The sequence below is a fragment of the Lepidochelys kempii genome, chromosome 28 (genome assembly GCF_965140285.1).
Source record: "Lepidochelys kempii isolate rLepKem1 chromosome 28, rLepKem1.hap1, whole genome shotgun sequence".
Taxonomy (NCBI): Eukaryota; Metazoa; Chordata; order Testudines; family Cheloniidae; genus Lepidochelys; species Lepidochelys kempii.
The window spans coordinates 2,797,339-2,818,817 of NC_136407.1; the positions used below are offsets into that span (position 1 = coordinate 2,797,339).

Consider the following 21,479-nt stretch of genomic DNA (forward strand, 5'->3'; position numbering starts at 1 on the left):
ACGCGCCGCTCTTTGCATGAGCGGGGGACAGCAGTGCAAGGTTACAGGCACGCGCCGCTCTTTGCACGAGCGGGGGGCAGCGCTGCACCGTTGCAGTCACGCGCCGCTTTTTGCACGAGCGGGGGGCGGCGCTGCACCGTTACAGTCACGCGCCACTTTTTGCACGAGCGGGGGGCGGCGCTGCACCGTTACAGTCACGCGCCGCTCTTTGCACGAGCGGGGGGCGGCGCTGCCGGTTCCAGTCACAGCCGATTCCCTTGTAATAACGGTGGTGCGGGGGACAAAGTTACAGTCACAATCGATTCCTTTGCAACAACAGCAGACAGCATAATGTTACACTCACAACCCTTGCACTAGCGCGGGACATTGTAACGCTCGTCACAATCTCCCTGCTTGCAAGCGCGGGGGACGGCGTTGTAACGTGACTGTCACAGCCTATCCTGTTGCGATAACATTACAGTCACAGCCTATCCCCGTGCAAACGTTGTCCCGGTACAGTCACCGTCTAGCCTCCTGCCCTAGTGGGGGACCATGTTACCGTCACCCTTCGTCGCCTGCAAGAGGCGAATGACATTTGCGGCGTCGCCATAAGCCACCGGAGATGACAGGCGTGTTTGCAGGGTCGCCGTGTTGGTCCCACCACACCTGGGAGACGAGCGGGGTAAAAAGACGGGGGGGGGGGGCTGTTTGGCCTGGAAAAGAGACGACGGGCGGGGTGGGATCGATACAATCCCGTTGAGAGCGTCCTTCACCCCCTTCGCACAACGCACGGCGAGCCGGGGGTCACCGGTTGCAAACCAAGCGCGCGGTTAACCCGTGGAACTCCTTGCCACTGGACGTGGGGGAAAGCCAGAAGCCACAGGTCCAGCTGCCGGCTATGAGCCAAGCCGGCCCCACGCTCCAGCTGCCCCTGGGACCCCCAACTCCGAGCCCAGCCCCCCACGGCCCTGGGGCCAGGGTGAGGGGCTTCCAGAGGGGAGGGCCAGCTCTATCCTCGCTGCTCTGATTGGCCGGGGGGTGGGGTGATTGCAACAGCTCTTCCCTGGGATTGGCTGGGCCCAGCCCTCTCTCTTGCTTGTGATTGGCTGAGGGTTGCCCCCCCTTCCCTCTGATTGGCCAGGTGCTGCAACAGCTCTTCACTGTGATTGGCCGGCTCCTTCCTTTACTCTTGCTCCCTTATGATTGGCTGGACGCCCGCACATCTGTTCCCTGCCCTTGGAGGAGGAGAAGGGGGATGGGCCCCTCTCATTACCCCTGATTGGCTGGGGGCCTCCCCTGCCCCGCCCTCCACTCGATGGCTGCCCTCCCCCCTTCTGTGATTGGCTGGTCTCCGCGTTCTGTTCCCAGGCAGAAGCCGGAGCCTTCACAAAATGGCGGGGGCGCCACGCCTCCCTCCTCTGATTGGCCGCGGCACGGAGTGATTGACAGGAGCTTCCGTTTTTTTTCTGTTTAATCCTAAAGGCGCCGGCGCGAGCCCCGCCCGCTCCCCAGTGACGTTACAACAGACACAAGCACAGCAGCAGCGCGAGGCTCCCCAGCTCAGGATCCCTCCTGCCGGTCGCGCGAGCCTACCCAGACGGTGTGTTCGCCAGGGCGGGGATAGGCGGCTGGCAGAGCCAATGAGGGGACGGTCAGGCCCGGGTAGCCAATAGCGAACGAGCGGGAGGTGAAGAGCGTGCTATGCCAACCAATGAGAGGGCGCAGTCCCAGATGGAGAGAAGGCCGTGGCGGCCAATGGGATGGTTGGAGGGGCGGGCTCGGCTGCCAATGGGAAGCCTGAGTGGGCGGGTTTGGCCGGGGTTGTCTTCCAATGGCAGGGCGGAGGGCGGGGACTGACCAGGAGAGGCGGACACTCGGGGGCGGGGTCGGTCGGGCGCGGTGGCTAATAGCAGGGAGGTGGGCGGAGTCTTTCGGATGCGGCCGCCAATGGCGGGGCCGGAGGGGCGAGGCCGGCTGACTCTAGCCCCTCCCTCCTCTTGCCTGCCTGCCCAATGATCCGCCAGGAGCGTTTTTGAACTGCGAGCTGAGGCCTCTGATTGGTCGGTTCACCCCTGGCTGGGCGCCGCCGGTCTCCGCGATTGGCTGGTGGCCGCAGAGCGCGCGGCCTGTCAGCGCTCGCGGGAGGCCGGCTCGGCAGAGCGAGGGGAGCGCGCGAGCCCCGGGTAGGTAGCGCTGGGGCGCGGGGTTATGGGGTGGGGGAGCTGGGGGGTTCTGGGGATGTGGGGGGCTGGAGGAGCTGGGGGGTTCTGGGGATGGAGACTGAGGGGTTATGGGGATGTGGGGGGCTGGAGGAGCTGGGGGGTTACGGGGACATGGGGGTCTGGAGGAGCTGGGGGTTATGGGGACGTGGGGGTCTGGAGCAGCTGGGGGGTTATGGGGATGGGGATTGAGGGGTTATGGGGACGTGGGGGGCTGGAGGAGCTGGGGGGTTATGGGGATGGAGACTGAGGGGTTATGGGGACGTGGGGGGCTGGAGCAGCTGGGGGGTTATGGGGATTGAGGGATTCTGGGGACGTGGGGGGCTGGAGGAGCTAGGGGCTTATGGAGATGGAGACTGAGGGGTTATGGGGATGTGGGGGGCTGGAGGAGCTGGGGGGTTACGGGGACATGGGGGTCTGGAGCAGCTGGGGGGTTATGGGGATGGGGATTGAGGGGTTCTGGGGACGTGGGGGGCTGGAGGAGCTGGGGGGTTATGGGGATGGAGACTGAGGGGTTATGGGGATGTGGGGGGCTGGAGGAGCTGGGGGGTTACGGGGACATGGGGGGCTGGAGCAGCTGGGGGGTTATGGGGATGGGGATTGAGGGGTTCTGGGGACGTGGGGGGCTGGAGGAGCTGGGGGGTTATGGGGATGGAGACTGAGGGGTTATGGGGACGTGGGGGGCTGGAGCAGCTGGGGGGTTATGGGGATTGAGGGATTCTGGGGACGTGGGGGGCTGGAGGAGCTAGGGGCTTATGGAGATGGAGACTGAGGGGTTATGGGGATGTGGGGGGCTGGAGGAGCTGGGGGGTTACGGGGACATGGGGGTCTGGAGCAGCTGGGGGGTTATGGGGATGGGGATTGAGGGGTTCTGGGGACGTGGGGGGCTGGAGGAGCTGGGGGGTTATGGGGATGGAGACTGAGGGGTTATGGGGATGTGGGGGGCTGGAGGAGCTGGGGGGTTACGGGGACATGGGGGGCTGGAGCAGCTGGGGGGTTATGGGGATGTGGGGGGCTGGAGGAGCTGGGGGGTTCTGGGGATGGAGACTGAGGGGTTATGGGGATGTGGGGGGCTGGAGGAGCTGGGGGGTTACGGGGACATGGGGGTCTGGAGCAGCTGGGGGGTTACAGGGACATGGGGGGCTGGAGGAGCTGGGGGGTTACGGGGACATGGGGGTCTGGAGCAGCTGGGGGGTTATGGGGATGGGGATTGAGGGGTTATGGGGACGTGGGGGGCTGGAGGAGCTGGGGGGTTATGGGGACGTGGGGGGCTGGAGCAGCTGGGGGGTTCTGGGGATGGAGACTGAGGGGTTATGGGGATGTGGGGGGCTGGAGGAGCTAGGGGGTTAAGGGAATGTGGGGGCTGGAGGAGCTGGGGGGTTCTGGAGATGGAGACTGAGGGGTTACGGGGACATGGGGGTCTGGAGCAGCTGGGGGGTTATGGGGATGGGGATTGAGGGGTTCTGGGGACGTGGGGGGCTGGAGGAGCTGGGGGGTTACGGGGACATGGGGGTCTGGAGGAGCTGGGGGGTTACGGGGACATGGGGGTCTGGAGCAGCTGGGGGGTTATGGGGATGGAGACTGAGGGGTTATGGGGATGTGGGGGGCTGGAGGAGCTGGGGGGTTACGGGGACATGGGGGGCTGGAGCAGCTGGGGGGTTACAGGGACATGGGGGGCTGGAGGAGCTGGGGGGTTACGGGGACATGGGGGTCTGGAGCAGCTGGGGGGTTATGGGGATGGGGATTGAGGGGTTATGGGGACGTGGGGGGCTGGAGGAGCTGGGGGGTTATGGGGACGTGGGGGGCTGGAGCAGCTGGGGGGTTCTGGGGATGGAGACTGAGGGGTTATGGGGATGTGGGGGTCTGGAGGAGCTGGGGGTTATGGGGACGTGGGGGGCTGGAGGAGCTGGGGGGTTCTGGAGATGGAGACTGAGGGGTTATGGGGATGTGGGGGTCTGGAGGAGCTGGGGGGTTACGGGGACATGGGGGTCTGGAGCAGCTGGGGGGTTATGGGGATGGGGATTGAGGGGTTCTGGGGACGTGGGGGGCTGGAGGAGCTGGGGGGTTATGGGGATGGAGACTGAGGGGTTATGGGGACGTGGGGGGCTGGAGCAGCTGGGGGGTTATGGGGATTGAGGGATTCTGGGGACGTGGGGGGCTGGAGGAGCTAGGGGCTTATGGAGATGGAGACTGAGGGGTTATGGGGATGTGGGGGGCTGGAGGAGCTGGGGGGTTACGGGGACATGGGGGTCTGGAGCAGCTGGGGGGTTATGGGGATGGGGATTGAGGGGTTCTGGGGACGTGGGGGGCTGGAGGAGCTGGGGGGTTATGGGGATGGAGACTGAGGGGTTATGGGGACGTGGGGGGCTGGAGCAGCTGGGGGGTTATGGGGATTGAGGGATTCTGGGGACGTGGGGGGCTGGAGGAGCTAGGGGCTTATGGAGATGGAGACTGAGGGGTTATGGGGATGTGGGGGGCTGGAGGAGCTGGGGGGTTACGGGGACATGGGGGTCTGGAGCAGCTGGGGGGTTATGGGGATGGGGATTGAGGGGTTCTGGGGACGTGGGGGGCTGGAGGAGCTGGGGGGTTATGGGGATGGAGACTGAGGGGTTATGGGGACGTGGGGGGCTGGAGGAGCTGGGGGGTTATGGGGATGGAGACTGAGGGGTTATGGGGACGTGGGGCCTGGAGGAGCTGGGGGTTATGGGGACGTGGGGGGCTGGAGCAGCTGGGGGGTTATGGGGATTGAGGGATTCTGGGGACGTGGGGGGCTGGAGGAGCTAGGGGCTTATGGAGATGGAGACTGAGGGGTTATGGGGATGTGGGGGTCTGGAGGAGCTGGGGGGTTATGGGGACATGGGGGTCTGGAGGAGCTGGGGGTTATGGGGACGTGGGGGGCTGGAGGAGCTGGGGGGTTCTGGGGATGGAGACTGAGGGGTTATGGGGATGTGGGGGGCTGGAGGAGCTAGGGGGGTAAGGGAATGTGGGGGTCTGGAGGAGCGGGGGGGTTATGGGGACGTGGGGGGCTGGAGGAGCTGGGGGGTTCTGGAGATGGAGACTGAGGGGTTATGGGGATGTGGGGGGCTGGAGGAGCTAGGGGGGTAAGGGAATGTGGGGGTCTGGAGGAGCTGGGGGGTTACAGGGACATGGGGGTCTGGAGGAGCTGGGGGGTTACGGGGACATGGGGGTCTGGAGCAGCTGGGGGGTTATGGGGATGGGGATTGAGGGGTTCTGGGGACGTGGGGGGCTGGAGGAGCTGGGGGGTTATGGGGATGGAGACTGAGGGGTTATGGGGACGTGGGGGGCTGGAGGAGCTGGGGGGTTATGGGGATGGAGACTGAGGGGTTATGGGGACGTGGGGGGCTGGAGGAGCTGGGGGGTTATGGGGACGTGGGGGGCTGGAGCAGCTGGGGGGTTCTGGGGATGGAGACTGAGGGGTTATGGGGATGTGGGGGGCTGGAGGAGCTGGGGGGCTATGGGGAAGTGGGGAGCTGGAGCAGCTGGGGGTTCTGGAGATGGGGATTGAGGGGTTATGGGGATGTGGGGGGCTGGAGGAGCTGGGGGATAATGAGTGGGGGGGGTTATGAGGGTGTGTGGGGGTGTTGTGGAGTGTGGGGGCTGGGGAGAGGAGGTTATGGGGGGCTAGAGGAGCACAGGATTGTGGGGAAGCGGTAGGATTATGGGGGCTGGAGGATCAGTGGGTTATAGAGGAGTGGGGGGCTGTCACGGAGTCCCCGGGCGATGCTCTGGAACTGCTCCCCATGAAGCCAGGCAGGACTCTGGGGCAGTCTCCTTTCTGTGAGCAGCCTGTCTGCAGGACACCCAGCTCACCCAGCTTCCACCTTCCTGGGTCTGACCTCGGAGCATTCGGCATCCTCTGCCCCCCGTGCGCTTCCCACAGCGACTCTGCCCAGGCGGGGTCCTGGGGAAGCCAGAGGGTCCTGCCCCCCAACTCCGCAGTCAGACGTGACTCTCAGCCAGCCAGGAAAACAGAAGGTTTATTAGGCAACAGAAACACAGTGTAGAACAGAACTTGCTAGCACAGAAATCAGTGACTTTCAGCCAAGTCCATCTTGGGGAGTCCCACCCTGCAGACTGCCCTGGACTGGGGTGTGGGAGACTGGAGGAGCAGCGGGGTTATGGGGATGAGGAGCAGAGGTACAGGGATGTGAGGTTGGGGGGGGGCTTTGGCATGGGAGGGGATCTTTGAGCCAGGTGGAGCACGGGTAGGATGGGCGACTCAGGATTAACTGGTATGTGGAGGGCTGGGATCTGGGATGGGTGAGTTGGGGCTGGGGATTTGGAGGGGAGCTGGGATGAGTTCTAGGGGACAGATTCTAGGGGTGGGGGTCAGTGAGTTCGGTGCAGGGGACTCTGGTGCTAGAGGTGGGAGTGGGGGACCCAGGGAGGGAACTGGGGTATTGGGATGCTGCGCAGGCCTCAGGTGGCTGGGCTGGGTGAGTGTGGGGTTGGGGGGCTCTGAGGCAGCCTGGCACAGGGGCTATTCGCTAGGGTGGGATGTGTGGGATGGAGGTGGAGGCTCTGGACTGGTGCAGGTGGGCTGAGTGGGGGTGCTTTGGGGTTGGGGCTGCTCCGGGAGTTGGGGGGCATTGAGGGGTAGGCTTGGGGCCTGTGACAGTCGAGTCCTGGGGTACCCCACAGAGTAAGCAAGTGATTGGGCTATTAACTTTAATAGGGAAACACTGAGACAACGTGCAGTTGGACAGGACCCCCAGACATGGGGCCATCGCTTGGCTTTTCCCGGGGTGGTTGGAGCGCCCCTCGTCCAGCTGGGGGGCAGCACCTTGGCCCCATTGGGGAGTGGGCTGCACAAATTGAACTCGGCTTTCTAGTGACCCAAATGCATCCGCTCCTGAGCCCCGTCCGTGCCCAGCTCTCGCTAGGATGTTGCTTGATGTACCAGGTGGCTCAGTTGCCTACTCCGTGGGGTCCAGACACTCTTCTCCCCATGGGGGGTCTGCATCCTAATTGTCGCAGGGGCCTCTGGGGGGGCAGGAGTTAGGGGGCTGGATGGGCAGGTTTCCAGCCCTGCGTTGCTCCCTGTGGTGTCTAAGCCAGCAGGGGAGTGTAGTGCTGTGGGTCCCTGGGGTCGTACCAGCGTGGGCTAGTGGCTAGGAGAATGGAGGAGGCGGTCAGGATGCTGGGGATCTATTCCTGGATCTTTGGGTAATCTTTGACAACTCATGCCCCCCTACCCCCATGCCTCAGTTTCCTCTCCTGCCCTCTGTCTGTTCAGATGACGCTTCCCAGGGCAGGCCCTGTGTAGCCGGCACAATGGGGCCCTGATCTTAGCTGGGATCTCCAAGCACTGTCGTAATACCCATAACTAGGGTGAAAAAAGAACAGGAGGACTTGTGGCACCTTAGAGACTAACCCATTTATTTGAGCATAAGCTTTCGTGAGCTACAGCTCACTTCATTGGAAGCATGCAGTGGAAAACACGGGACAGGGGGGACGGGGCGGGACAACCTTTTGTAGTGATAATCAAGGTGGGCCATTTCCAGCAGTTGACAAGAACATGTGAGGAAGGGGGGGGTGGAGATGATAAACATGGGAAAATAGTTTTACTTTGTGTAATGACCCATCCACTCCCAGTCTCTATTCAAGCCGAAGTTAATTTTATCCAGTTTGCAAATTAATTCCAATTCAGCAGTCTCTCCTTGGAGTCTTCTTTTTGAAGTTTTTCTGTTGAAGAATTGCAACTTTTAGGTCTGTAACTGAGTGACCAGAGAGATTGAAGTGTTCTCCGACTAGTTTTTGAATGTTATAATTCTTGACGTCTGATTTGTGTCCATTTATTCTTTTACGTAGAGACAGTCCGGTTTGGCCAATGTACATGGCAGAGGGGCATTGCTGGCACACGATGGCATACATCACATTGGTAGATGTGCAGGTGAACGAGCCTCTGATGGTGTGGCTGATGTGATTAGGCCCTATGATGGTGTCCCCTGAATAGATATGTGGACACAGTTGGCAACGGGCTTTGTTGCAAGGATAGGTTCCTGGGTTAGTGGTTCTGTTGTGTGGTGTGTGGCTGCTGGTGAGCATTTGCTTCAGGTTGGGGGGCTGTCTGTAGGCAAGGACTGGCCTGTCTCCCAAGTTCTGTGAGAGTGATGGGTCGTCCTTCAGGATAGGTTGTAGATCCGTGATGATGCGTTGGAAGGGTGGCGCCCTTCGCAGCTCCTGTCCCTCCATTACCTGGCTTCCCCCTCCTGTCGCCCCTCTATTTCAGGGCTCCCTGCAGTTCTCCCCGTAAGTATCTCCATTCTCCACACCATGCCAGGGACCGGGTGCCTCCTTCCCCCCAGGCCAGGGTGTCACAGAGTCCCCGGGCGATGCTCTTGAAATGCTCCCTAGGAAGCCAGGCAGGACTCTGGGGAAGTCTCCTTTCTGTGAGCAGCCTGTCTGCAGGACACCCAGCTCACACAGCTTCCACCTTCCTGGGTCTGACCTCGGAGCATTCAGCCTCCCCTGCCCCTCCGTGCACTTCCCACAGCGAGGCCGCCCAGGCGGGGTCCTGGGGAAGCCAGGGGGTCCTGCCCCCCAACTCCACAGTCAGACGTGACTCTCAGCCAGCCAGTAAAACAGAAGGTTTATTAGACGACAGGAACATGGTCTAACACAGAGCTTGTAGGTACAGAGAACAGGACCTCTCAGCTGGATCCATTCTGGGGGGCAATGAGCCAGACAACCATGTCTGCCCTTCACTCCATGTCCCCAGCCAGCCCCAAACTGAAAATCTCTCCATCTCCCCCCGCCCCCTGCCTCCTCTGGGCTTTGTCCCTTTCCTGGGCCAGGAGGTCACCGGATTCCTTTGTTCTCCAACCCTTTAGCTCTCACCTTGCAGGGGGGATGGGCCCAGGCCATCAGTTGCCAGGAAACAGGGTGTTGGCCATTCTCTGTGTCCAGACCCTTGCACATACCTGCCCTCTAGGGCTCTGCAACGATCATACACCCTTATCCCACCACCTAGATACTTAAGAACTGCATAGGGGAAACTGAGGCACCCCCACAATATTCAAAGGAAACATTAAGAACAGTCACGCTTCGTCACATCTCTCCCCCCTTTGAGACTGAACTGAGCGGGGTCGCTTTAGCCGGTGACCTGAGGAAGTTTGAAGCCACCAACATTCCCATGGATGCCCCAGCATCTCTCCCGTTCCTTGTTGGGAGTTACACCAGGCCCTTCCAGTTTCACGCCCTCCCTTAGGTCGGGGGTGGTCGATAGCACTCACATGCCGCATGTGGGAAGGTTTATGCGGCCTGTGCCCTTTTGCCACCCCAAAACCCCCGGGGGTCAAACAGGGATTGGGTCTTCTCCCAGCACTCCAGTCTGGAGGCCTGCAATTCGGGCTGTCTTGGTTAAGAGCCCCATCTTGACCTAGGCCACATACTGTTCACTTACAGAACTAGCGTGGAGACATCCCCTTCTCAACAATCTTGTCTCCCCAAGAAGCTGGCCAAACACGGCCACTTGGTAATAGGACTGTTTAACTTTATAAGAGCTTTCACTTCATCTGAGACCTTCTCAAAGCTATCCACACTGGATCCTTCAACAGGAAAGTCAGTGGATCCATTCACAACAGAAAATTTCTGCCTGTTAGGAACTGAAACTGTCTTGATTAAATCACTTTCACACCCTTCAGTGGCAGTAAACTGCTTGCAAAGACTACTATGAGGATTCCTTTCCCTAGGAGCTTTTCTATGCAACAATTCACCCTTCACAGAAATTCTGCTCTTACCCTCTTCACCGAGGGCTTGCTCTAAAGGAATACTTTCCTGAGCAAAAACAGACTCTTTCTGGGTCTCCCTTACATCCAGAATTACCTCTGGCCCATCCGGCGGATTCCTACACCATCCCCTTTCAGGCAAACTTACAGACTTCCTAGATAAAAGGTTAGAGGCATTCTCCTTCCCTTTGCCACACACAAGTTCAGGAATCTTTTCCTTCTTGCTACAGGTTTCCACACCCTCAGTATGTAAAATAATCAAATCACCTTCCTGCTCTCCTTGTGCCCTGGCTAGGATCTCACCCTGATTAGACAGAGTTGTTACACCCTTTCCGAACAACACACTAGCAATAGGCAAAATACAAGCACCAGAATTGTCTGGTCTCTGGGATTTTACGTAGACACTAACTGGATGTGACCTAGTTACAGGGCCATTCTCCCGAGCAGACACAAACTTAGGACCCTTCCCTTCCTGGGCTTTAGTTGAATCCAGAACCAACTCTGAGACAACTGCACTGTTCTCAACCATCACAGGCTGAAAGGGCCCTTCTGTCTGCTCCACATACAAAGAAGAGCCGGACACGCTTTCTCCTTTCCCAGACACCCAGCTTGGGATCTCTCTCCCCTTGTCCCAGCACACAGGGCTGGTCACAGACAACTGCTTGGAGACCGGGGTAGCTCCCTCCATAGGCAAGTCAATACCCCTGGCAGACTCAGGCACGTTTCCTTCACTGTCCCAATTCTCCACCCAGGTAACCGGTAAGGTCCAGGGACACTCCTCTTCCACTCTCCTCGCCTTCCCACCCTGCTGACTAGACACAGCCATCAGCTCACAAGGCTGCCTAGGCTCATCCAAACTTTCCTTCCCAAGCACCTTGCCACTCCCAACAGATCCCCTGCCCTGCCTGTGTCTCCCCACCTCAGCTGGGGTCTCAGCTCCCACTGTGCTCAGCGCTGCCCTTGCTGTCCCAGTGGGGGTAGGCAGCGAGCTCGCTGCTTTCCTTGCTGCATCAGAGCCTGCATGAGCCCCCTGAGCCCCCCTCTCTGGTGCGCAGGGGGGCGAGGAACATCTCTCTGTCCCAGGATCTCGCCACCCCAGGATGTCTCCCCATTGACCATCACCTTCCGTTCTCACTGGGGAGGGGCTTGACCCCAGGAAACTTGCTCTCTCAGACTCAGCTCCAATCCCGTCCGTCTCCGATCCCCCGATGGGGAACCCGATCATGAAGACCCCCGTCTGGTCGGGGACAGGAGTCTTAGGGATGCCTGGCTACCACTGCAGCTGCTCCCAGATCCTGCTATAGCCTCATTTGGGGTCAGGAATCTGCTTCTTAGAGTGATCATCCTCCTCCAGCTGCACGATTAATTGTGCCTTGGTGAACTTTCCAATGTGTAACCCTCTGTTTGTCCTTTGCAATGTCCTTCTTAAGGAGATGGTGACAGGCCATCACTCCGTTGTTCCCAGGTTGCTGTGGACTTACAGGCCTGTGTGCTCTCAGCTCCCCACGGTTTCCAGGGAGAACCCCTAGTGAGCCAGCCCTTCTCGAGGTCACCACCTCTTTGCCAGTGTCGAGCTGCAGACTCCTCTGCCCCTTGGACTGCTCGCTGCAATCCCCAGGGGAACCCTGTTACTGCAAAAGTCCTTCTCTCTCCCAGAGCGAAGCCACAGGCTCCTCCGCCCCTGAGACTGCTCACCGCAGTCCTCAGGGGGCCCCCATTACTGCACAGTCCTTCTCGCTGGTCACACACTTCCAGGGGTTAACTACCCCCCGAAACCGCTCCTCTCTGAGCCTTCAGCACGCCTGGTCCTCGGCGATCCCCCTTCGTTTTATTGCTCCCCAGTCACTTACTGCAGGAAGCGCAGTCCACGAGGTGCAGTACCTCCCACCCCTGCCACCAGTTGTCATGAAGTCCCCGGGCGATGCTCTGGAACTGCTCCCCATGAAGCCAGGCAGGACTCTGGGGAAGTCTCCTTTCTGGGAGCAGCCTGTCTGCAGGACACACAGCTTCCACCTTCCTGGGTCTGACCTCGGAGCATTCAGCCTCCTCTGCCCCATCCGTGCGCTTCCCACAGCGAGGCCGCCCAGGCGGGGCTCCTGGGGAAGCGAGAGGGTCCTGCCCCCCAACTCCGCAGTCAGACGTGACTCTCAGCCAGCCAGTAAAACAGAGGTTTATTAGATGACAGGAACATGGTCTAAAACAGAGCTTATAGGTGCAGAGAACAGGACCCCTCAGCCAGGTCCATTTTGGGGGGCAGTGAGCCAGACAACCACGTCTGCCCTTCTCTCCATGTCCCCAGCCAACCCCAAACTGACTCCCCCTCCAGCCCCCCCCCCTCTGGGCTTTGTTCCTTTCCCGGGCCAGGAGGTCACCGGATTCCTTTGTTCTCCAGCCCTTTAGCTCTCACCTTGCAGGGGGGAAGGGACTAGGCCATCAGTTGCCAGGAAACAGGGTGTCGGCCATTCTCTATGTCCAGACCCCTGCACACACCTGCCCTCTAGGGCTCTGCAACAATCATATGCCCTTATCCCACCCCTAAATACGTAAGACCTGTCTAGGGGAAACTGAGGCACCCCCACACTATTCAGAGGAAACATTAAGAACAGTCACGCTTCCCCCCAGGCCAGGGCCCTGTCTTTCCTTCCCCGCCACCCCACCTCCAGATTACAGCAGGCTTTGGGGAAGCGTGGGGGCTTGTTCCGCTGCAGGGTATTGCTGGGTGCCATTGAGTTAAGCCTTCCCGAGGGTTTCCAGCTGTTTCATCAATCTATTTCAATGATTCTCGTCAGCCAGAGAGATCTTCTCCTTTCTGGTAGAGTCACTGATGCACATTTTTTTGGAAAATCTGAACGGTTTTAAGAGAAAAACCCCACCACCCTCTCTCTCTCTCCCCCCTGGCTCTGCTTGACCTGGGCTGAGTTCTGTTATCCTCACCCTGTAAAAACCCCATTGCTATCTGGGTGGGGGGAACCGGTCGAGGTTTTAACAAGACCCAAAATAATATACTGTGCAAAATGAAAACCTTTGCAGTTCTGTGAGGAAAGCTGCCGAGGGCCTGACTGTTGGCGTTGGTTATGCAGGCAAGATGGTTTTCACTATAAGCGAAGGAGTGAATTGAACCCAGACGCTTATTAGAGGCGCCCTGTTTCGGTTTGCTTGTAACTAGGCTTGGACAGGTTAGATTTTTATGGGTGAATGTTGATTTCACCGCCCGCAATAAACTGAGGAAAAATACTTCCATGCCTAACAATCGAAACTGACGGGCAAAGTAAGAAGAATGCTGCTTGAGAGCTTATTAGTTTGATTTAAGGGTCTTTGCTTTGTATTTTGGCACGTGATATAGACATTCTGTGGTTTAACGATCGCAAAGCTTTCACTTTTCCAATCTGTCTGGTCGTTAAATAATTGATGCCCGCCAATTTCCTGTGACTGTGGAAAATTTAAAATGAAAAACATTTGGGGGCAAAATGCTTGAAACCATCATTTTGCACGGTTGGGATTTAAATATGCAACCACTGGGGGGAAGTGCTTCAAAATAAATATTGATATTATCCATTGAAATTAAAACAAACAAAAACTTCTGCCAGGCCTACTTATAACTTTGGCAAACTTTTAACTGTTTGCATTAAATGGTCCAGTCCAGGTCTTTGCCTCAGGCTGACTTTTGGGAGACCATTTCAGCCAAAATAGCTCAGCCATTTCTGAGAACGAAGATAGGAACAAAATATGGCATTTTCCCCGTGTGAAATTCTTAGGACTTTCTTTGAGGCGCTCCAGCGCGCACCCCCCCCCCCCCAGCTTTGGAGCAGGGACTTGAAATCTGGCGGGGATCACAGCCGTGGTGTCAGGGACGTGGCTTTTGCTGTTCCTGGGGAGCGGGATTCTGCCCTTGTCTGTGTCGCAGAGTTCCCCGGGAGACGTTGGCCACTTACACCAAATGCTTTCCAGATGGTCTTCCTCCCTTTCTGGGTGCCCAAAGTGAGCAGCCGGCTGTGTGCTTGCAGCTGGAGTCGCGGGGAGCTGTGCTGTGAACACACCAGGCTCTATGTGACACAACACATTGCTGCCTCAGTGCCTCTGTTCTCCCTCTAAAATGGGAGAACAGGGCCGGTAAGAGAAATCAAGGCACGGGAAGCACTCGGCTCCCAGAAGGCCGAGCACTGGGGGAGCTGGAGCATTGCGTCTCCAGCAGAGCTGTGTCACTCCAACACCTGTCAAACAGCTGGGAGGAAAGACTTCTGAGTTAGTTTCCCTTCAGAGTTGGGTGATCCCCAGTCCGTGTCTCTGGTCCTCCACAGAGACCTCTGGCAAACGCCAGGCCGTAGGGGTGGGGGCAGGGGAAGCTGAATTAGCTTATTTTGGGGGAGGAAATCGATTTTCCAGCCTTTGTCATAAAGGAGGGTTAATCATTCCCTCCCCAAATCGGTCCCGCGGGAGTAATTGTCTCTGTGCGGCAGGTCCCCTGGGGTGTGCTGACGTGGCTGATTCAAACAGCCGGTCTGTTTCCAGTGGGGTCCCACTGGGATCGGGGCTATTTAACATCTTCCTCAGTGGCCTGGAAGAAAACAGCAAATTGTCTCTGCTACAGCCTGGAGATGACCTGACAGCTGGGGGCGTGGTGAATAACAAACAGGTCGGGTCACTGATACAGGGCACTCTGGATCGCTTGGTGACCTGGGTGCACGAGAAGTACGTGCTTTAGTACAGCTAAACTCCAGAGGGACATGGGTTAATTGGAGAGGGGTCAGAAAAGAGCCATAAGAATGATTCAAGGACTAGTAACCGGCCTGGAAGTGAGAGACGCCAGGAGTTTGGTCGGTTTAGCAGGGGAAGGCTGGGCTAGTGGTTAGGGCACTGGGCTGGCCCTTGACTCCCGACTCCCCGTGTGACCCTGAATCGCTCTGATCTCTTCTGTAAAGCGGGGATCCTCGTGTCTCGCGGGGATTTCCCCCCTCCCGATCCAGGGCCCTCTGGCGATCAGGGTCTCCGCGGGCAGGCAGTCTCAGGTGGGGATTCTGGGCGACCACGGGCTGGTGCTGATGCTGTGTCTGCTTCTCCCCACAGAATGGCCTACAAGGAGAATGTGACCCCTGGTACCAGCATCAGCCTGGCCAAGGTGAGCTGATCTTGCGGGCCTATGGTGAGAGGGATTCTGTTGTGCCAAGCACTGCACAAAACCCTCTTCCCCCCGCCCGAGATCGAGGCCCACCACCCGGGTGCCGCCAGGGACCCTTTCTCCCCCCGAGATCAGGGCACCATGCGGACTCCCCTGTCCAAGATGAGGTGCCCCCCCATGCCAGGTGCTGAGCCAAAGTGAAAGCCCCCACTCAGCACCTGCAGTACCTAGCTAAGGTACAGGAGCGGTGGCCAGCTGCCACAGACTAATGATAAATAAGGAAGACGACAGGGCCCTGATTCCGAGCGATCGAGTAAACTGGGTGCAAGCGACCGATGTGTGTTTAACGTGGCTAAGTGTAAATGGAGACGTCTAGGAACATCGGATGTGGGCCACACTTACAAACTGGGGGAAAAAGATTTGCGGGAGGAGGGTGTGGATAATCAGCTGAACATGAGCTCCCAGCACGACCCTGGTGTGTACAAACAGGGGAATCTCGAGTAGGAGCGCAGAGGTGACTTTATCTCTGGTTTTGGCCCTGGTGCAGCCACTGCTGGGATCCTGAGTCCACTTGGGGTGGATGCTGATAAATTGGAGAGCAGTCAGAAAAGAGCCCCAAGAACGATTAAAGGGGGAGAAAACCGGCCTTGGGGTGAGAGACGCCAGGAGCTTGGTCTGTTTCACTTACCAAACAGAAGGTGAAGGGGTGAAGTCTCTAAATATCTACACGGGGAACCGATATTTGACAATGGGGATTCTCCATCACTGACAATTTTCCCCTCGAGATGGGCTGGTTTTCTAACAGATCTGTTCTAGGATTTCTTTTGAGGCCGGGTCCTGGAGAAACCCCTTCCGGCCTCCAGTGCCTGCCTGTAACCCTCGGTTTCTCTCTCCCCCCCACCCCCCGCACAGTATGGGGTGCTGAACGGGCCAGGCCCCCAGCGAGTCCCCCGGAAGGATCCCTACATGCCCAGTGGCACCCCCTCCGAGTTGCTGCTGGCACAGAGAGCCATGGCCAGCACCAATAAGATTATCCTGAAGTCCTCCAGCATCCAGAAGCCAGGTAAGGAGGGGCAGGTTGGGGGCTGGGGGTACACTCAGGGGCAGGGGAGGAGGGAGGATCTGTGCTCCCCCCCCCCCCCCCCCAACAGATCTGCTCAGGCTCAGCCAGGCGTTAATTCAGGGCAGTTTTGAGGCCTGCGCTAGACAGGAAGGCAGAGCAGGTGATCTCGGGGTCCTTTTTGGCCTATATCTATGGGTCTAGGAGCTAAGAATGGGGGAGAAACACGGAGTGGGGATTTCCGACCGTCCAGTAGGGCCCATTCGATCAGCCAGCCCGACCTGGCTCGCCCAGGCCAGAGATGGTGGACGGGGCATTGCCCGCACTCTGACGGGACGTCGTCTAGCTCAGCCGGGAGCTGTGGGCGGCCCGCCGGGACCTGTCTTTGGGGAGGGTGGGCACGGTGCAACGGGGAATGCTAGGATGTGACTCTCTCTCCCTCTCCGCAGCTGTCCCGGGCAGGGTGCCCGCTGAACCCAGCTGCGGTCCCCAGGCGGCTCAGCCCACCCCACAGTGAGTCCCTCTGCGGGGGCTGGGGTGGGGGGCCGAGGTGGCACTTTTCCTTAGAGGGCACTGAGATCTGGCTCCTGTGGAGGGGAGAGCCCTCACTTTGGGGCTGCCCGTCCTGGCCGACATCCCCCTCACCCTGATCCAGGTGGTTCCCTGGAGATCTGCTGTCTGGGCTAGGGAGATCTGGGGCCAGGGGAGGGGATTTGGGGTGGCAGGGCCCTGGGGGAGCGCTGCTGGGGGGGTGGCTACCAGGGGGAGGGGAGATATAGGGCAGCCGGGCCCTGGGGAAGGGCTGCTGGGGGGAGGGGAGTTTCTGGGGTGGCCAGGCTCTGGTGGGGGAGGGGGGATCTGGGGTGGCTGGGCCCCGAGGGCAGGGCTGCCCAGATGGGAGGGGTATGTGGGCTGACTGGTATCTGGTGGAGGGATCTGGGGTGGCCAGGGGGGGATCTGGGGTGGCTGGGCCCTTTGCAGGGAGGGCTGCCCAGGAGGAGCGGGGAATCTGGGGTGGCCAGGCCCTGTGGGTGGGAGGGGGGATCTGGGGCGGCCAGGCCCTGAGGGGAAAGGGCTGCCTGGGAAGCCGGTGAGGGGGATGTGGGGCAGCCAGGTCCCGGGGGAGGGCTGCACGGGAGCGGGGGCCCTGGGGGGGAGGGGGATCTGAGGGCGTGCAAATCCCCTGCTGTCCCTTGGCACCCCTTGTTCTGCACCCCCCGACTCTAACCCCGTCCGCCCCCAGGCGAGTCTTTACCATCAATGACTTTGAGATTGGGCGCCCGCTGGGCAAGGGGAAGTTCGGGAACGTGTACCTGGCCCGGGAGCGGGCGTCCCGGTTCATCGTGGCGCTCAAGGTGCTCTTCAAGTCGCAGATGGAGAAGGAGGGCGTGGAACACCAGCTGCGGCGGGAGATCGAGATCCAGTCCCATCTCCAGTGGGTGGGGACGGGCGCGGGCGGGGGGGACGCGAAGTGGCTGGGCACGGAGCCCTGCCCCCCCGCAGCCCGTATGGGGCAGGGTCCTGGCTGGGGGCTCGACCCTGGGAAGGGATTGGTGGGGGGCCCCCAAAGCCTGGCGTGGAGATAAGGGACTCCGGAGATCGGGAAGCAGAGAGGAGTGGGGGTGGCCCGGGCGCAGCCCTGAAGCCGTGGATTGGACCCATCTGGGGGGGCCGTCCTGCACTGGCGCACCCCCACGACACCCGCCCCAGTAACCGATGTCCCAGGCTGTGCATGTGGGGGTCTCTCCGGCGGGGGGATCTGGAGCAGAAACGAGGGCTGGCGCCCCCATTGGGAGGGAAGACCCCTCCACCCCAGCTGCCCTGGCCCTAGGTGATCTGACTCCAGCCCTCCCAGAGCAGCCTCGTGGCTGGGATGCTGCAGGATCCAAAGGGGTGGGGGGTGCTAGCCCCTGGGAGGGGGGGCTGACCCCGGGGTGGTGCCGGGGCTGCTGTGCTGCGGGGAGCGGGGCGGGGGGCTCCCTAGGGGTCACTGTGCTGCGGGGTGGGGGGCACTCTCTGCATGCTCAGGCCCGGCTCTGACTGCCCCCCCGCCTTTGGCCCGCAGACACCCCAACATCCTGCGCCTCTATAATTACTTCCATGACAAGAAGCGGGTCTACCTGATCCTGGAGTACGCGCCCCGTGGCGAGCTCTACAAGGAGCTGCAGAAATGCCGGCAGTTCAACGAGCAGAAGACCGCCACGGTGAGCGGGCGGGGGTCCGGCAGGCGCAGCGCCCCCCAGGCCAGAGCAGATGGGGGCGCCATTCCCAGCTCAGAGCACGTGGGCTGCAGCCCCCTGTTAGATACAGGCCTGGCACGTGCCATCTCCACCTTGGCTGTGAGGGCGGCGTGGTCTAGTGGGTAGATCACTGGCTGGGAGTCAGGACGCCTGGCTTCTCTGCCAGGTTCTGAGAGCGGTGTGCGGTCTAATGGTTAGAGCAAGGGGGCTGGGAGCCAGGAGTCCTGGGTTCTCTCCCTGGCTCTGGGAAGGGAGTGGGGGCTGGTGGGTCAGAGCCGGGGGGCTGGGAGCCAGGACTCCCGGGTTCTCTTCCTGGCTCTGGGAGGGAAGTGGGGGCTAGTGGATAGAACAGGGGGTTCTGGGAGCCAGGACTCCTGGGTTCTTTTCCTGGTTCAGGGGGGCGTGGGGACCAGTGACAGCTCCGCTCCTGCCCTTCTGCAAGTCACTTCCCCTCTCTATTGCCTCAGTTTCCCAATCAGCAGACTGGCCCCAGCGTGGCACTAGGGGATGCTGTGGGGCAGGGAGCGGGGCGGGTGGCTGAGCAGGGGGCGCTCTCCCCTGGCAGGCAGGGCTGGCCCCAGGGCGGCGCTAGGGGGCGCTGTGCTGTGGGGAGTAGAATATCATTGAGCATTTTCCGGTACAGGCAGAGGAACTAAGTGACGTTTTCCCCCTAACGTTTATTTTTAACCTGTGCGCCCCCATTTTTCAGGGGCAGTAAGAAGGGGGCTGGTGGAAACAAGTGGGTATTTTCCTTGTTTCAAAGGCCTTCCATCCCCCCACCCCCAGCGTTTTTTAAAAGCTTGGATTTCAGAGGGGAAATGGGGGGTTTCGGCCGGCCCAGCCCCCTGACAGCCCGCGCTCTGCCCCACAGCTCATGGAGGAGCTCGCTGACGCGCTCATTTACTGCCACGCCAAGAAGGTGATCCACCGCGACATCAAGCCGGAGAACCTCCTCATGGGCCTCAAGGGCGAGCTCAAGATCGCCGACTTCGGCTGGTCCGTGCACGCGCCCTCGCTCAGGTGAGAGCCGGCCGGGGGCGGGAGGGAGGGTCCCTGCCCCGTCTTCAGCGTGGCGCTCACCCCGCACCGCTCCCCCGCAGGCGGAGGACCATGTGCGGCACGCTGGATTACTTGCCCCCCGAGATGATCGAGGGCAAGACGCACGACGAGAAGGTGGATCTGTGGTGCATCGGGGTCTTGTGCTATGAGCTCCTGGTGGGGCAGCCGCCCTTCGAGAGCTCCACCCACACGGAGACATATCGCCGCATCACCAAGGTGAGGTGGGGCCGCGCTGCCCCAGAGCTGGCCGCAGCTTGGCGCTGGGCGAGGGGTCCCTGAGTAACCAGCCACCCCGCCCCAGAGCTGGCCGCATCTCGGCGCCGGGCGAGGGGTCCCTGAGTAACCAGCCGGCCTGCCCCAGAGAGATGTGGCAGAATAACTCGTGGCACATTGTGGGGGGCCGCACAGGCAATCCCCCATCACCCTAAGGCTGCTGCTGTGGGCTTTGGCCGCCAAGGGGCCACTAGCCCTTTGGCATCCCTATGAGGCATCCCCCAAGTCTGGGATGATCTGTGCTCTTGCCCCTCAGTCCTGAGCTCCAGGCTGAGGGCGTTACCCCAGCTCCAAGTGGGAAGACGGGCGCAAAGGAGCGTCCTCCCCTAGTTCCCACAGCAGAGAAGAGAACCCAGGAGTCCTGGCTGCCAGCCCCTCCTGCTCTAACCCCGAGACCCACTCCGCGAGTCGGGGCTCAACCCCAGGGGTCTGGGCTCTCTGACTCTGCGTGCCCCTGGCAGGTGGATCTGCAGTTCCCGCCGTTCATGTCGGAAGGCTCCCGGGACCTGATCTCCAAGCTGCTGCGCCATAACCCCGCCGAGCGGCTGCCGCTGCAGGCCGTGCTGGAGCACCCCTGGGTGAAGGCCCACTCCCGCCGGGTGCTGCCGCCCGTCTTCAACCCCGCCCCTGCCAACTAGCCCTGCCCCGCGGCCTCTTTCATCCCTCAGCCGGGGCGGGGAATGGGGCCAGTCCCCGCCTCCTCCGCCTGGCCTCCCTCGGTGCTGCCCCCCCTCGGCCGGTCCCGGGCAGGGGGCACGGGCCGACACGCCCGCTCAGGCCTGTAGATAAAGGTGCGGCTGCCAGGCCCTGGCAGGTTTCCCAGCTGGGGGGATCTGGCTCCAGGACCCCCTCCCCAGTTGGCCCTTTCGCTGGCTGCCTTCCCAGCTGTCGGGCTAGCCCCCCTCACTCCCAGAGGGGCAGCGGGTCCCTGCCTGCCTCTCCTTTCCTGCCAGGGGGCCGGGGGATGCCCCGGCATGGCCTGTTTTAAATGTCCCCGTGGGAGGCTGCGTGCTCCCTGCCCTCCTTTTAATAAAATTTGGTGTTACTTTGCCGTGGGGTCCTATTGTGTTTGTCTGTGCTGGGGGGGGGGGGCAGTTTGGGGCCCACAGAGCCAGGATCCCCTGTGGGGTTTGGGCGTATGAATCTGGTTCCGGGCTGGGTGGGGTGCTGCGGGGTGGCGAGTTCAGCAGGGGGGCCTCTCTCCTGGCCGGCAGGGCTGGCCCCAGGGTGGCACTAGTGGGGGCTGTAGGGCAGGGACACAGCAGGGGGCGCTCTCCCCCACCATGCCCTGAAATACAGCCATTGCTGGGGCCCTCTCCCCGGTGCCCTTGGCTGCCTGGCCCCCCAGCCCTCGCAGGGACTCGCCCACCAGACAGTGCCCCATGCCCCTGCCTGCTGACTTGGGGGGCAGAGCCTCTTCTCACCCACCGCTTGCCCCATCTCCTCCACTCAGCCTCAGCTCGGGGTGGGGGGGATCCCTCTGGCCTCGCCTGTGTGTAGGGGACTGACCCAGCCCCACGGCTACAGGGGGCCGGGCACCTTCTGCCCTCCATCCCAGCATCTCACCTGTCCTGGGGGGGAGGAGGGGTAGAATAGGACGGACAAGGCCCTTTCTTGGTCCCCTGTTGCCCCCTCCCTTTATTTGCCCCCATCTCCCTGGTCTCCCCCCCCTTGTTGCCCCATGACCCTTTCTCACTCTTTCTCTGCCCCCAGCGTTATCTGCCCCCTTTGCTGCCCCTCCCCCTTCATCGGCCCCTGGATTGCCCCGCCCCCTCCCATGTG

The 21,479-nt window shown here is 60.8% G+C and overlaps 1 protein-coding gene across 2 annotated transcripts; it reads left to right on the forward strand.

Moving 5' to 3' along the window:
* Window positions 1-194: 194 nt before the first annotated feature.
* AURKB (aurora kinase B) lies at window positions 195-20,746 on the forward strand. 2 transcript variants are annotated; one of them, XM_078851020.1, is made up of 10 exons: window positions 195-661; window positions 1,462-1,579; window positions 15,014-15,065; window positions 15,978-16,128; window positions 16,575-16,638; window positions 17,369-17,560; window positions 18,191-18,329; window positions 19,237-19,385; window positions 19,466-19,640; window positions 20,159-20,746. In XM_078851020.1, exons 3-10 carry the CDS (start codon window positions 15,015-15,017, stop codon window positions 20,333-20,335), a joined length of 1,098 nt encoding a protein of 365 aa, XP_078707146.1. In that variant the 5' UTR covers window positions 195-661; window positions 1,462-1,579; window position 15,014; the 3' UTR covers window positions 20,336-20,746. The 2 variants fall into 2 exon arrangements, with proteins under 2 accessions (XP_078707146.1, XP_078707145.1); XM_078851019.1 differs by lacking the exons at window positions 195-661; window positions 1,462-1,579 and adding an exon at window positions 2,067-2,162.
* Window positions 20,747-21,479: the final 733 nt, after the last annotated feature.

Bases quoted from the DNA above. Each gene is read 5' to 3' on its own strand.
- AURKB (XM_078851020.1), top strand. From the start codon at position 15,015: ATGGCCTACAAGGAGAATGTGACCCCTGGTACCAGCATCAGCCTGGCC. The intron at 16,129-16,574 runs GTAAGGAGGGGC...CCCTCTCCGCAG, and splicing joins CTCCAGCATCCAGAAGCCAG to CTGTCCCGGGCAGGGTGCCC. The intron at 18,330-19,236 runs GTGAGCGGGCGG...TCTGCCCCACAG, and splicing joins ACGAGCAGAAGACCGCCACG to CTCATGGAGGAGCTCGCTGA.